The sequence below is a fragment of the Mesoplodon bidens genome (genome assembly GCF_964165515.1).
Source record: "Mesoplodon bidens genome assembly, chromosome: 16".
Taxonomy (NCBI): Eukaryota; Metazoa; Chordata; class Mammalia; order Artiodactyla; family Ziphiidae; genus Mesoplodon; species Mesoplodon bidens.
In genome coordinates this window covers 3383400-3398095 of record NC_138173.1, presented here as the reverse complement: position 1 = coordinate 3398095, position 14696 = coordinate 3383400, and the positions used below count along the sequence as shown (strand labels likewise).

At 46.8% G+C, this 14696-nt stretch overlaps 1 protein-coding gene across 1 annotated transcript in view; it reads left to right on the top strand.

Annotated features, from left to right (window-relative positions):
* Positions 1-13948, top strand: part of ST18 (ST18 C2H2C-type zinc finger transcription factor) — a gene marked incomplete at its 3' end in the record, with an annotated part of 104833 nt that extends 90885 nt beyond the window's left edge. Inside the window, exons 17-21 of the mRNA XM_081258791.1 lie at positions 804-1025; positions 6634-6722; positions 8727-8830; positions 11255-11398; positions 13808-13948. Of these exons, the coding sequence (XP_081114917.1) occupies positions 804-1025; positions 6634-6722; positions 8727-8830; positions 11255-11398; positions 13808-13948 (700 nt within the window). The remainder of the gene's footprint in view (positions 1-803; positions 1026-6633; positions 6723-8726; positions 8831-11254; positions 11399-13807) is intronic.
* Positions 13949-14696: the final 748 nt, after the last annotated feature.

Genomic DNA, 14696 nt, shown 5'->3' with positions numbered 1-14696 from the left:
CCTGGGAGCAGTATGGGTGCTCGGAGGCTGCAGAACACCTCGCACTCCCCAGCGGTGCTCACACGGGTCTCTGATGGTGCAAAGGAAAGCAGGACTTCGTCCTTGCCCAGAGCTTTTAAACGAAAGCAGCCTCGTGGACTTGCCCTAGTATGACACACACGGCTGCGGGCTCCCCTAAAACTTAAGGCGCAATTTTATCTAAAGCGAATTCCCTCCTCTGAGAAACATGCTTCAGGTCTTGGGTGACAGATGCAGATACAGGTGCAGAAATGTACAGAGGCTTGCTCGACAACGTGCAGTATTTAGACATTTGGAAATCAGAACTCCCGTTCTCTGAGCCGTGGACTCTGTGATGAGCGGGAGCCAGTTGACACGTTAGACCCTCGGTCTTTGTTTGGAGACAACGTAACCCATAACAAAGGGCTTCCCTGGTTGTTTCTGGAGCTGAGAAGTGTGGCCACACACTTGACTCCACTCCTTCTAAACTGGTGGCAAGTCCCCTGAGCTATAGAAGTCGTTCGCCGCCCCTCTAAAATGGGGTAACAGCGCCTCTGCCCACCAGGTGAGCAGTGAGGCTCACGTGGGATAATGCATGACCGCTGCTTAGCCGGGAGCCCGAGGACCATCATTACTGCGCTACTGCTGTCCCCCCGGTTGGAAGGCACCTGGTAGACGCTGTCCTTTCCCCACTTGGCCCCTGTGTGGTCTGCTCTCACCACCACCTCCTCGTTCGCTCGCCTCAGTGCTTCACCTGGCTTATCTCGTCTCTCCCAGCTGCTAACGACTGTGCTGTGTCTCTCCAGATGCCCTGTGATCGGGTGTGACGGCCAAGGTCACATATCAGGTAAATACACATCCCACCGCACGGCTTCTGGCTGTCCCCTGGCCGCCAAGAGACAGAAGGAGAACCCTCTCAACGGGGCCCCCCTCTCCTGGAAGCTGAACAAACAGGAACTTCCCCACTGCCCGCTGCCAGGCTGCAATGGGCTGGGCCACGTGAACAACGTGTTTGTCACCCACAGGAGGTAAGCTTTGCTGCTTTTTTTTTTTTTTTTTTTTTTTTTGCGGTACACGGACCTCCCACTGCTGTGGCCTCTCCCATTGCGGAGCACAAGCTCCAGACGCGCAGGTTCAGCGGCCATGGCTCACAGGCCCAGCCGCTCCGCACGGCATGTGGGATCCTCCCGGATCAGGGCACGAACCCATGTCCCCTGCATTGGCAGGCGGACTCTCAACCACTGCACCACCAGGGAAGCGCAGCTTTGCTTCTTAATGTGTGGTTCCTGTGATTGTTTGTCACCTGGATTGTCTGGGGGAGGGGAGAGACCCCCTCAAGGTCATTAATCACAGCACCTTAGATGTCCAAGTAATGAGCCTTGCCAGATAGATATTTGACCAGTTTGAAGGATGGAAAATGTTATTTTCTCTATTTCTGAAATTCACTGCACGATTTTCAACTGCTTTTGAAACTGTGCTTGTGTTTTTTTTATTCTAAACTATTGCTTGTGCTGCTTTTTTTTAATGGTTCTGTCAGTGGTTCACTTGAGTTCTAAGTGGTGATAGCTACTCACTTCCGTTGTATGATCGTAAACTTTCACTTTACGTGTTTATGTCACGCCCTTCCGCTCGTGAACTGGCTCCATTTCAGACCAAATGGTAGTTGTTTTGCAGCTGGGAAGCTGTGAGTCATCCCCAGCGGCCAGAAAGAAAAGGACACAGCGATTACCAAGTACCCAGAGGACGAGAGAGATTTAGAAAAAACCCTTTCTAGCTTCACAGGGACTCAGTTCCTTCCTCACTGAGTGGCATGTACTTCAACCAGGCTCTTTGTCAGGAGCACTGATCTTAACCCAGGCTTTTGTCCACATTCTACATCAAGGAGAGGAGCTCGCAGAATTCCCTGGCGGTCCAGTGGTTAGGACTCCACGCTTTCACTGCCAGGGGTGCAGTTTCGATCCCTGGTCAGGGAACTAAGATCCCACAAGCCAAGCGGCATGGCCAAAAAACAACATAAGGAGCGGAGCTGGAAGGTTCACTGCACACACCTCTGGTCGTGGGGCTGTGGTGCACCATGCAGATTTAAGATCTAACAAAGCTTTGTGAGTCCTGACGCTCTGCTTATGGGCAGGATGCCAACAGAGCAAAGCTGGTTCCGTTTTCGAGGTGCACATCGACGGTGTCAGGAAATGAAGTTTTCCAAGAGCCCCACCTGCTTATGGAGGAAACCTGATCTCTTTAGGTGGTTTATTTTTTGATGGTTCTCAGATGCCTGATCGCATTCAAAATAGTGCACGTTGTTTTCTTCTGGGTCTGTACCATCGCTTCCTGTCCAGGAAGGACAGTCACACATCAAGCGAGCCTCGTAGCTGCACAGGAGCTGTGCTTTCTCACCACGGACCCTGTCATGTCCATGTTGACATCGATAATGAAATAGTAATGCTGGACTGTGGCGAGTGCATCCCTCAGTTAGAACAACAGATTTCTCTTGAAAAATCCTGGAGTGGTTTTACATGGTGACGCCAGGCCTGGTGAGGATATAGAGCTGCAGGGACCCTCAGAGCTGTAAGTGGAAGAGGAATTGGTAGAACCATGTCAGGAAGCTGATGCCTTAGAAGTAAGGGAGCTGGTGAGGGTGCCCTGGTGTCCAGCCACCAGACGTCCAGGCTCAGTCCCAGAGGTTCTCCTGCACCCTGAGATGGAGACGGCCGTGTGCCAGGAGGTCGCCTTCCCGGCTCAAGGTTGGGGACCGCCTGCCTGCCACCTTGGCCCCTGCAGCGCAGGGCACAGGAGTGGTTCCACCTGCAGGGCCTCGGATCCGTGTGGATGCAAAGGCACCGCGGGAGGATTTGGAGCAGGTGTTGAGTGGGACGGAGTGCTGAGGGATACGTGTGGTGTGATTCAGTCCCACAAAGTGAAAAAACATGGAGCAAAATCACGTTTTAAAAAACTAGGTAATTTTTCATCTGCAGTTGGAGTTAATGGCTGTCTCTGCGGGACAGGAGACAGCTATTGCTGTGGGGCAGGTGAAGCTTCAAAGTGCGTTCTGTGTTTGAAGGTAAATTCAATGTATGCCCCTCAAGGGTATTCTTTCAACTGCAAATACACGTTGTATGTATCTGTGTACATACTATTTACTTCATAATAAGAAAAGGAAATTATGAGTTCAAAAATATAGGCTGCAGTATTAATGCAGAGATATTATTTTCTAGGAGAAGAAAAACAGTTAAGAATTTAGACAAATGAATAATTGAGATTTCACTGTTTTTCTCTCTTGCTACTCAAAGGATTTAAGAGCCCAAATTTAACCTGGGTATTCTCTTTGAGGTGGAATGCTTTTCTTTACTATGTGTAGGATTTAAACAAATAAGATAATAAAATGCCTGGCTTATTGCCTGGTACATAGTAGGTGTTCAGCACAGACTATTTCCTTTCCCTTTTGTACAATTATATTAATATATGTGTAGCTATGCAGTAGTTCATTAAAGTAGGAATGACGTGCTGGAATCACATGGACTGACCTACGGTACACCTTTACCTGTCCTGTTCTCAACCCTGACGTCCTGACTTGTTCTGTTCTCTTTCCCGTCACTGCCAAAGGCCAACTGCTATTCCAGGCTGCTCTGTCCTAGCAGACAGCCTCTTCTAAGTTCCTCACGTGGCTTATCCCTTTAAACCCTTACAAACCCTGTAAGCTACAGGGACCGCGGTGACCCTCAGTTGACGGAAGAATCAGAGCACAGGGGAGTTCAGGGATTGCCCCCCTCCTGCACAACTCACAGCATCGGGACCCCAGAGCCCCTCTCCCGAGCTGGGTACCAGCCCATCCCTGGTGTTTCCTGGATCCTCCCGACCACCAGGCACTCATGCAGACTTTCCTCAGCTGTCCTCTAAAGCAAGTTCTATAACTTTTCCCATTTAAGATTCAGCAAAATGGGAATAATTACAAAACATACCTTAGAGGATGACTGAGAACAATTACCTGTGCATTACATCAGCATTTTGTTTACATACTAATTACTTTAAAAGCTTTCTTTAAGACTTCATGTTACAGACTTCCACTTTGAAAGAATAGCAAATGAGAAGACAAATGATATTATATTAAATACACATAATTATGGATGTTTGCAGCTTTAAAACCAGAATTCCTGTAACTAATAGAACTCATTTAGTGCCACACCATAACTGTAATTTTATTGAGGTTTACTAACATATTATAAACTATGATGCCCACCACACAGATTTGTCACCTGCCGTTTTACTGTAACAGGGCATATGAAGATATAGTTTTAAATTGCCTTCCCCTGGGGCTTCCCTGGTGGCGCAGTGGTTAAGACTCCACCTGCCAATGCAGGGGACATGGGTTTGAGCCCTGGTCCGGGAAGATCCCACATGCCGCGAAGCAACAAAACCTGTGCGCCACAACTACCGAGCCTGCGCTCTAGAGCCTGCGAGCCACAACTACTGAGCCCGTGCACCACAACTACTGAGCCTGTGCTCTAGAGCCCACGAGCCACAACTACTGAGCCCGTGAGCCACAACTACTGAAGCCCGCGTGCCTAGAGCCCGTGCTCCGCAACAAGAGAAGCCACCACAATGAGAAGCCCGCGCACCGCAAGGAAGAGTAGCCCCCGCTCACCGCAACTAGAGAACGCCCGCACACAGCAACAAAGACCCAGTATAGCCAAAAATATACATATAAATGAATAAATTTTAAAAATAAATAAATTTTAAAAAACAATTTTTTAAAAATCTTAAAAAAAAAACCTTGCCTTTCCCTGACTTCATAGAATTGTGAATTTGGTCCAAGCTGTATAAAGCATGTTTCTCCTGTCTTACAATACGGAGCCTGAACCCCAAAGGCGACGCCCAGCCAACCTCCCTGTTTTCCTGAGTGGCAAGACTGAGCCTTGTGGAGGATGTGGCATCCTCAAAAGGAAAAGGGACATTAAAAATATTTTCTTGCCCAAGTTTTCTTAAATTTAGGATTTGTTTTATATCCTGGAAGATATAACCCCGTTGGGAGGTACAAAACATCCAGTGGCATTTTTTAGACCAAAGCCTCCCTCCCGTCACTTAACTGTACTTGGTTCTAACGCACATGGTTGTGGAATTTCACTAGCATTCCACACGGCTGTCCCCCCTGGACGCTCACCCAGTGTTGTCTAAACAGTGCAGACCCTTGACGGGAGAGACAGAAGTTCTTGGGAGGTATTAACATCCATCCTGCTACCAACCTCCCACAGGTGACTTTTAAAATCCAGTTTACCAGCCAAACATTACTCCTGTTTGTGACAATTTGTCGGAACACAGTATGTGACAGAAAACAAGACAGACTTGTACAAACTTTCCAGGAAAAAAAAAAGAAGATAATGTAGCTTCTAAAGGCCACTATTTTTAGTGAGCAGCTTCCAGAATAGAAAAGTCAGGTTCAAAGTTCAGTTTGTGCTTTTCCATTATTTTATTTTCCTGTGTAAAATATTTCATAATTTATCAAATCTTGGCAAACCACAGAGCCTTCCTTTTATATGTAATATTACATATATATTATTGTTTTATTTCAGATAATCTTAATATAGAACAATTTTAAATTCTTAAGAAAAATATTCATGCTGCAAACATTTATTAAGGGCTTTGCTTCAGAAATAGTCTCCTTTCACTCTGCCAAGTGTTCCAATCTTTGGATGGCAAATGATTGTTTCATGCATGAATTGTAACCAAATTTCTCTGGGAAAAAATATTTTCAATGGCTAATTATAATTTTTAATTTTATTTAAAAGTGGTATCTCCAAAAATATAACCAAATGACAAAAGAATAAATGGCTGCATAGAGCAACAAAATCATCTCATCATGTACTACAGGAAACAAGTATTGTTCAGTGTTGTCATTATCATTTTGGGGTAATTTAAACAAAACAGATGACATTGTGGGAAGGAAGCAGGTCTGAAGAGTGTGGCTCTTCAGGAAAAGCGTATAAAGAGCCTGCCGAGCAACGCACTGCCTGGGCAGTGAGGGTGCTTAAATACACCTACAACCCTGCCTTTTCTGTTCCTTTCAGGTAGAGATGTTTTAATGAAAAATGATGTTTTAAAAGTTAAAGAATAAATTCGAAACTTTCCCCTACCCAAACTGGATTTGCCACGAAGCGGGGGGGAGGGATATTATTTTGGGCTTGTATCAATTTGAGTCATTCTGTAAAGATCAGATGACAGTGTGTATGAAGACAGGAAGAACTAGATTTATCATTCATGGCATTTTTGACTGATCTGGAACAAATCTTATGCAAAATATATACATACAGTTTTACATTTACAGTGAATAAAGTAACCACTACTAAAAAAAGGCCCTTACATGAATGCAAAATAGTAACATTTTAACAAAATGAATTAAATGATAATTATCAACAGTAGCTATTTGTATTTTGATTTGAGAGAAAAACACAAAACACTTTACATTATTTGAGGGCCTTTTGCTTTTGTTTTAATAGATACCGTTACTTTCTGCACAGAGACTGCAGATTGTAATGTAATGAGCAGGCAGGTAAAGATGTAAAGAGTAAGTAGTGAGTACAAAATTTTAATTTTTGTAAGAAATAATATGTGTTTCACACATCGGTATAATTTCTCTTTTCACAGCTTATCTGGATGTCCTCTCAATGCACAAGCCATCAAGAAGGGCAAGGTCTCTGAAGAACTAATGACCATCAAGGTCAAAGCATCTGGAGGTAAGAGGGCAGGGCGGGGCAGCCACCCCCAAGGTCTGGACCCGGGTCTCCGGCGGGTCCTGTGTCCGAACCATCCTCCATGCAGGAAGTGCTATTTGACTAGGCAAGAAGGAAGCTTTCCTCAAATTTGAACTAAACTATAACTTTCTCTAAAAAACAATCTCTTGGGTTTTTTCCCTTACTTTTTAATAAGGATCTCCAGCAGAGAAAGTCAAGCAATGAGACTTTTGATGAGTTAGGGTACACTGGCTGAACTTTTGTGCTTCAGTCCTGAAAATGATAGTTTTTTGTATGAGCCTGCACGTGTGTGTGTGTGTGTGTGTGTGTGTGTGTGTGTGTGTGCGCTCCTGGTATAAGCCCTCTATCAAATTTCAAGTTTGGGGCACCTATGTTTGAATCCTTAAATTCTGCTCTACCCTCAGAATGGTATTTTTATGGAGAATCCACATGGTTTAATTTAGCATCTCTATTTCTCTACATGCCTTCCTAGTGTCAACCCCCGACCACAGTTAATATACACAGTGGCTGAGCTGAGGTCTATATTGGCTCTTCCTGTGTCCCTCTGATTCTTGAGTACTTTTCTTGAGTTCTCACCAGCAATTATCTCAGGCGTGTGTTGTCTCCTTCGAAGATCGTCCTGACGCATCTGGGAAACAAAGGCAAAACAATTACTTTGCTTTGGGGATTTTATCTGATGGCGTCTTTAGCACATGGGTAGAACCAAGCCAGGGACTGTGACCTGTTGTGACTTCATTTCTCTGAAAGCATCACTCCATCTTTTAAATCTGTGTGTGATGCTTAAAAAGAGTGGCTTGTTTCCAGGTTGTGCTTCCGTGAAGAATATACCACATGCACCTTACACATCCTGCTGTTGTAGGTTTGTCTCAGGTGTGTGCCTAGGAACGGCGTTGCTGGGCCGTGGAGCATGAGGTCCATGTTCAGTAGGTGATGATCTGTGTTCCCGAGCAGCGACCCAGGAAAGTACCAGAGCCTAGAGCTGTTTCGCACAGATCGTCAGCTCTGCTCCCGTGCGTTGGTCTCATTAAGTCTAAATGCTGGCGTTCACGTGTATCCCGCTGAATTGTCATCTCTTGGTTTAGAGTCATCATTCTGGACTGCTGAAATGACCTTAAATCCTGCTTCTGGCATCCTGAATATGAGCTCCTATTCCCAGCTTTTTAAAATCTTTAAAATGTATTCATATTCCTTCTATAAAAGAATGATGGGAAAATAACTCCCGTGCATTGAGAACCTGTTGTATGTTCAGCACTTTATGTTTTACTGCGTTAATTCTCACAACATTTTACTGAAGCAAAGGATGTGAAGTAAGTGACCCAAGTTCAGGAACAGGAGCCAGGCAGCATTCAAACTCCAAAGCCACACTCTCCCCGGACGGCATTTGCTTCTGATCCTGGTCCAGGGGGAAGCCAAGCTGTGTGTCCCTGGGCTCGAGCCCCCCTGTCAGGACCCCCTCTGCCTCTAATAATGGCTCATAAGACCCCATACGTTTGGTCGTTAATCAGCACAATCCAAGTCTTCCTGTCCTGGCAGCATCGTGCGAGAGAGAATGCCCGGGCTTTGGAACTCAGGCAGGCTTTGCCCCTTCCTTTGGCCCCGGGGCAGGTGATGCGGCCCCATCGGGGGTCACCGTGGCCTCCTTTAGCCTCCGTGAAGCTCTGGCCTTTGTGGGGGGAAGGAAGGGTGATGACACCTGCCCCACAGGGTCCAGCCAAGTTCAAAGGAGAAGTTACTTGTGAACCTGTCCAGCAGCAGACCCAGAGCACAGCAGACCTACATTAAACGCTGGGACATTTCTTACTAAGGAAGTAAATCCTGCAACTCTTTGAACCCACTTTTTTAGAATCTTGGATATGGGTAAAAATTCAACGTTTCAAATTAAAGTCTCATTTTCACTTAGAAAACCACAAATTCAGTGTAAAAGGGCTCAGGTTTGTCTCAGTCTCTTATTTTCTGTTTGAACTAAAAGAGTCTGACTTTTTACAGGTATAGAGAGTGATGAAGAAATTAGGCATTTGGATGAAGAAATAAAGGAACTCAATGAGTCCAACCTTAAAATTGAAGCAGATATGATGAAACTCCAGACGCAGGTAAAAAAAAAAAAAAGGAAGAGGGAAGGGAGGAAGGAGGGAAGGAAGGAGTGGGGAAGGGATGGAGGAAAGGAGCAGGAGGGAGAGCAGTGAGTTATCTTTAGGTCAATCATGATCCTAAAGGGAGGGAACACATTGAGCTATTAAACCCTGTGATAAAAAACAAACTTCTCGGACTTCCCTGGTGGTGCAGTGGTTGAGAGTCCACCTGCCAATGCAGGGGACACGGGTTCAAGCCCTGGTCCGGGAAGATCCCACATGCCTTGGAGCAACTAAGCCTGTGTGCCACAACTACTGAGCCTGTGCGCCACAACTCCTGAGGCCACGTGCCACAACTACTGAGCCCGTGTGCCTAGAGCTCGTGCTCCACAACAAGAGAAGCCCGCGCACCGCAACGAAGAGTAGCCCCCGCTCGCCGCAACTAGAGAAAGCCCGCACGCAGCAACGAAGACCCAACGCAGCCAAAAATAAATAAATAAAATAAAATAAATTTTAAGAAAAACAAAAAACATATGGATCCTTTGCAGTGAACACACAGAGTGTGTCTCCTGTACACAATCCTTGTGAAGGCTTGAATACATGGATCACCCTGGGCGATCACTGCTTTGGCAGCTGTAGGCCAAACTGCTCTCATTTTTGCCCTGGGTGCACCAAAGGCTTTATCAGCAAGTAAGACGATCGTCCTATAATCACAGAGCCTCTAGAGTATGTGGTGCTTTAGAAAAACTGTCATGAGAAGATATGGGGGCCTTAGTTTTATTGGAAACTCAAGTAAAACAATGCAACTTTTTAAATTTAACTTTTCAAGAACACCTCTGAATGGGTCAGTGTTTGATAGAAATGGATCTTTTCCCAGATTTTCCTGACATTCTTTATTGAAAATTCAAGCAATTTCTCAGTTCTGCATTCTCCTGGGTCTGCCCCAGCCCCTGATTAAATTTACCCTCAAGGAAATTATAAGTTCAGTCCAGGATTTGTTTTTTGTCTTTTATTGTTTGTTTGTTTTTTGGCCATGCCCCAAGGCACACGGGATCTTAACTCCCCGACCAGAGATTGAACTTGGGCCCCAGCAAGGAGAGCACCGAGTCCTAACCACTGGACCACCAGGGAACTCCACAGTCCAGGATTTTTACAAACACTCATAATAACTCTATTGCAATAAATCAGAGGGAAAAGAATGAGACAAAGTTAAGCTGAAGTGTCTTTCTCCCTTTTCTCCTTTCCTGAAACGTGGGGTTTGGGCCACTGAGGTTGCTCACTCCCAGAAGTCTTCACTCACAGGGGCCTAACACAGAAGCTTTTAGTCCATCTGAAAAGCAGGTTTCTGCGTGACCCGTGTCATAATCTTCCATTAATAGCAATCCAAGCTACAAAGAGAGCGTCATGTGTGGTTTTCGCAATCATGAGAACTTGTCTTGAGAACCATTAGTGAAGAAAGCAAAGGCCTTTGCCCTCATGGAGCTTACAGTCTAGAAGGGGAGATAAACAACAACAAAAAATCAGAAGCGATAAATTACAGGGTTCGATACAGAGGGGAGGCGGGGCTCAGCCACAGGAGGAAGGAAACACTTGGCAAGGCTCGAGGAGCTGAGGCATTAGCCAGACAGGAAGGGGCAGGGGTGTTTCCAACAGGAGAAGCAGCCAATGCCAAACCCCTAACCCTGGAGAAGGCCCAGCGTTTTGAGAAATAGCAGAGTGAGTGTGGCTACAGGTCAGGGACCTGGGGGTTATAGGAGGTGAGTCCCTGGGGACACACAGGACTTCCCAGGCCCTTTTTAAGATGTTGGCTTTTATTCTGAATGAACGCAGACCCATTACGGGGTTTAAAGCCAAGGGTTATTAACACGATCATATTTGACCTACGATCTGCCTGACATTTGAAGAGACCCGCGTGGGTAGGTGGGGTGAAGACGGGTCAGCAAGAGATTGGGTGGTGCCCAGCCGGGCGCAGGGCCGCCCCTGAGAAGGGGTCACAGTCACCACGGCGGCTGCACCTGGGGAGCAGCAGTGCAGGTGGGCACCGTCTCCATCCTGGGCCCTCTGACAGGGGAGCCCAGTGGACGTGAAGTGCGAGAGAAAGCGCCATCAGGGACGCCTCCCAGGCCTGGACAGCAAGCGAGTGGCCATCAGCTGGGAAGGAGGGGGCTGTGCAGGGAGCAGGTTTGGGGAAACAGCGAAGGTTTGCCCTTGCAGCCCACCTTACAGCCACGTGGGGTGTGGATGTGCAGCCGTGGGAGAATCTAGGCTGAAGAGCCGCACTTGGGACTGTGGTTCCGGCCCTCAGGGCGAAGGTGGGGGGGGGCGGGGCGGGCAGGGCTGCTGCTTTGTGAGGACAGGTGGCCATGCCCGATCAGCACTGCACTCTGCTGAGGCCCGGCCCTTCCAGACCCTGCTTCCCACGTTCCCAAGGGCCTTCCCTTTCAGATCACGTCTATGGAGAGCAACTTAAAGACGATAGAGGAGGAAAACAAGCTGATAGAGCAAAGCAACGAGAGTCTCCTGAAGGACCTGGCGGGCCTGAGCCAAGCCCTCATTTCCAGCCTCGCTGACATCCAGCTCCCACAGATGGTGAGTCTCAGGCCGCGCGGCCCCGTCCCAGGGCTCCCCTTGCTGGCGAGCCGTCACCCGGGGCTGGGGCGGAAAGTCCAAGCCGCCCACACTTCATCCCTGGGAACGTGATGGATATTTACGGTTACCCTATGTCACGACCAAGGGCTTCTGATACCACAGGAGGCATTCACAGATGATGGGGGTTTATTTGAAACTAGATTTAGAATGTAAATGAAAATTGGAGGCCAAAGTTCCCGCTCTCAAAATTTGTTTCCAAATGGAAAGCTTGCTAACGTGCCTTACACAGTCTGAGACCCATGCTTTCTTTTTTTTTTTTTTAACATCTTTATTGGAGTATAATGGCTTTACAATGGTGTGTTAGTTTCTGCTGTATAACAAAGTGAATCAGTTATATGTATACATATATCCCCGTATCCCTGCCCTCTTGCGTCTCCCTCCCATCCTCCCTATCCCACCCCTCTAGGTGGTCACAAAGCACCGAGCTGATCTCCCTGTGCTATGCGGCTGCTTCCCACTAGCTAACTATTTTACATTTGGTAGTGTATATATGTCCATGCCACTCTCTCACTTCGTCCCAGCTTACCCTTCCCCCTCCCCGTGTCCTCAAGTCCATTCTCTATGTCTGCGTCTTTACCTAAGTATGAAGAACATACTTAAGTACTCCTCGTATAGAATAAAAAGCACAAGAGTGAGCAAGGCATCCTATTTCCAAAACCTAAACATATGCTTGAGGCATTGCAACTATTTAAAATTCATAGAAAATTGGTTTCCTTTACATTTTCATAAATATAATAAACATTTGGAAGAGGGCTGCATTGTTGAATGCTTTTCATTTCCTCAGTACAGGCATGTTTAGAACAAGTTTTCTAAAGCTGCAAATTTTATATACAGAAGGGTTTGAAAAAGCAGCAATTTAATAAAGAAATAGGATTGGTTTTCCTGAAAGCAAGAAATCTCTCAATTTGTCCAACTTCCCAGCATGGAGCCCTCATCTTCACCAATTCCAAATATGTCTCCTGACAATAAGAAAAAAAAAAAAAACCAATATTTTTTTTAAAAATCAATCATGTAATAAAAAAGAACCCAAAGGAAAATAAATGATTACTTTATGGCCAGTCTTAAGGTAATTATTGAATATTATTGTTATATTATTTCTTTTTTTTGTTATATTATTTCTTAACATTTCTCTAACTCATACTTCAAATTTGTATTCTGTAATATTTTTTTCTTCAGTGGCGCCATAAAAATCACTGTTACCGTGCAAGATAAGTTGTACTTTGTATAGTTATATACAAGGCATTCTCGCAGTGATTTGGGGGCAGGTCCCACTAAATGTTCAGTTTATTTCGAGCACTGGTCTCCCATCTTATGGGGGAGGGAATGGAGGCTCTGAGCCTTATGTAATTTGATGGAGGTTCCAAAGCCAGCACAAGCGAGGTGGCCTTTATCACTCTGCCATCTGGGTCCTCGTCCAGCTAGAAACTCGTGACACGGCAAAGGCAGAAATGACACGGGAACGGAAAGCAGTGTCAGGCGGCTGGTGGAGTGAGTGCTTGGCTGGGCGCAGTGAAATCAGCTTCCCGTTGAGAAAGCCGAGCTCTTCAGCAGCAGCGATCACAGTAACGCCCTTTATTCCTTTGCACCGAGACCTTTTACAAGTCCCTTCTTCCAGGCCTCTTGTGCAGTAAGTGAGGCGCGTTTCCAAAAAGCTGGGAAATGCAGGCCCGAGAAGTGGCGGAGCGGCAGTTCCCCCGGCCGCGCGTTCCTTCCACTCGTGCAGTTTCCACGTTGCGAGGGGCTGCTCTGTTTGAGCCACCACGTTAGGGACAGGAGGTGGCCACACGCAAGCAAAGAGCAGGAGGTGAACAGACCGGACTCTGTGAAGCCCATATTCCACCTGGAAAGACAGAGAGAGGGGAAAAGCCTAGCTCTGACCCTCAAGGGGGAAATGGACAAAGGAGTCCGACGATGAAAGAGGACAGTTCCCACCAGACGGCTGGTGACACCTTGTCTAGCCTCACAGCCCTGAAACCCCGGCCCAGGGCCGTCAGAGGAAGCTTCTGGATGAGCAAAGCCCTCCTCCTGCCTGGCCCACACCCACCTTCTGCAGACGAGGTCTCCATGCTGAGCACGTGCATGTGAGGGACGCCGAGAGGCCCTCTCGGGAGGAGGGTGCAGCTGGGAAGGGCCCAGCCCAGCAGCGAGACCTCCACCTGGTGGGGCTCCAAACTGACCCCAAAATACGGGCAGTCGCACTCACCCCATTAACTGAGTGAAGACCGAGCAGCCGCCTGCCTCCCTGCGTCCCTCCCTGGTGCCAGAGTCACGTACCCCCCGTGGACTTGCTCCCCTTTTCCCAGCAGCCTGGCTCGCGTGACTGATGCCATGTGTTTTGTCCTCCTTCAGGGGCCCATCAGTGAGCAGAATTTTGAAGCGTACGTCAACACGCTCACAGACATGTACAGCAATCTGGAGCGGGACTACTCCCCAGAATGCAAGGCTCTGCTGGAGAGCATCAAGCAGGCGGTGAGGGACATCCACGTGTAGGAGCACAGCGCCACGGGCCGCGGACTCACCACCAGCAGCCGCGTGTACGCATCTGGAGGGCCCCCGGCTGCTAAGGCAGGCAGGCGCCCTACTGCATCTATAATTGCAACATTGCACTAATTCCCCCCCCTCCCCCCAGCTAACGTGAAAAGGAAAGAAAAACTATGATAGACTCTTTGGATGAAAAGCAATGCAGTCAAATATTAGATCTTATTTATTTTCATATGCTTTTCTTTTATTTCTTCATTGCACTCTTTTGGGGTTTTTTTTTTTTGTACAGTATATGTAAAATAAACGTGACATTTTTATATTTTATTTATTTCTAATCAAAGAGTTTTTTATCTTTTAATTGCATTTTGAAGTCTGCCATATTTTTACAAGTGTGTTTATTAATTTATTTTCCAATAGAATTTAAATAGAAATGCTATTCTCAAATCACATATCTTGCTGGGTTTAAAGAAGAAGACAAGCAAGAATGAAGGAAATCCTTGTCTAGGGGCTGCGCTGTGGTCCAGTTTGACTTTTATTGCACACTTGTACCCCAAGCCCCATACCACCTTCACTGGCTTTGTGTTTATAAACGGGCTTAGGTAAGGTGCGCAGGAGAGACGGCAGGATAAAAGGCGCCCACTCGTGGGCTGTGCGCCCTCACAGAAGCACAGGAGACTGGAAAGCAGCCTGTTCCGGATTTGTTAGCAATAATTAAATAGAGCAATCAGCAAAGTATTCAACTTGGCTGTACGGTTTC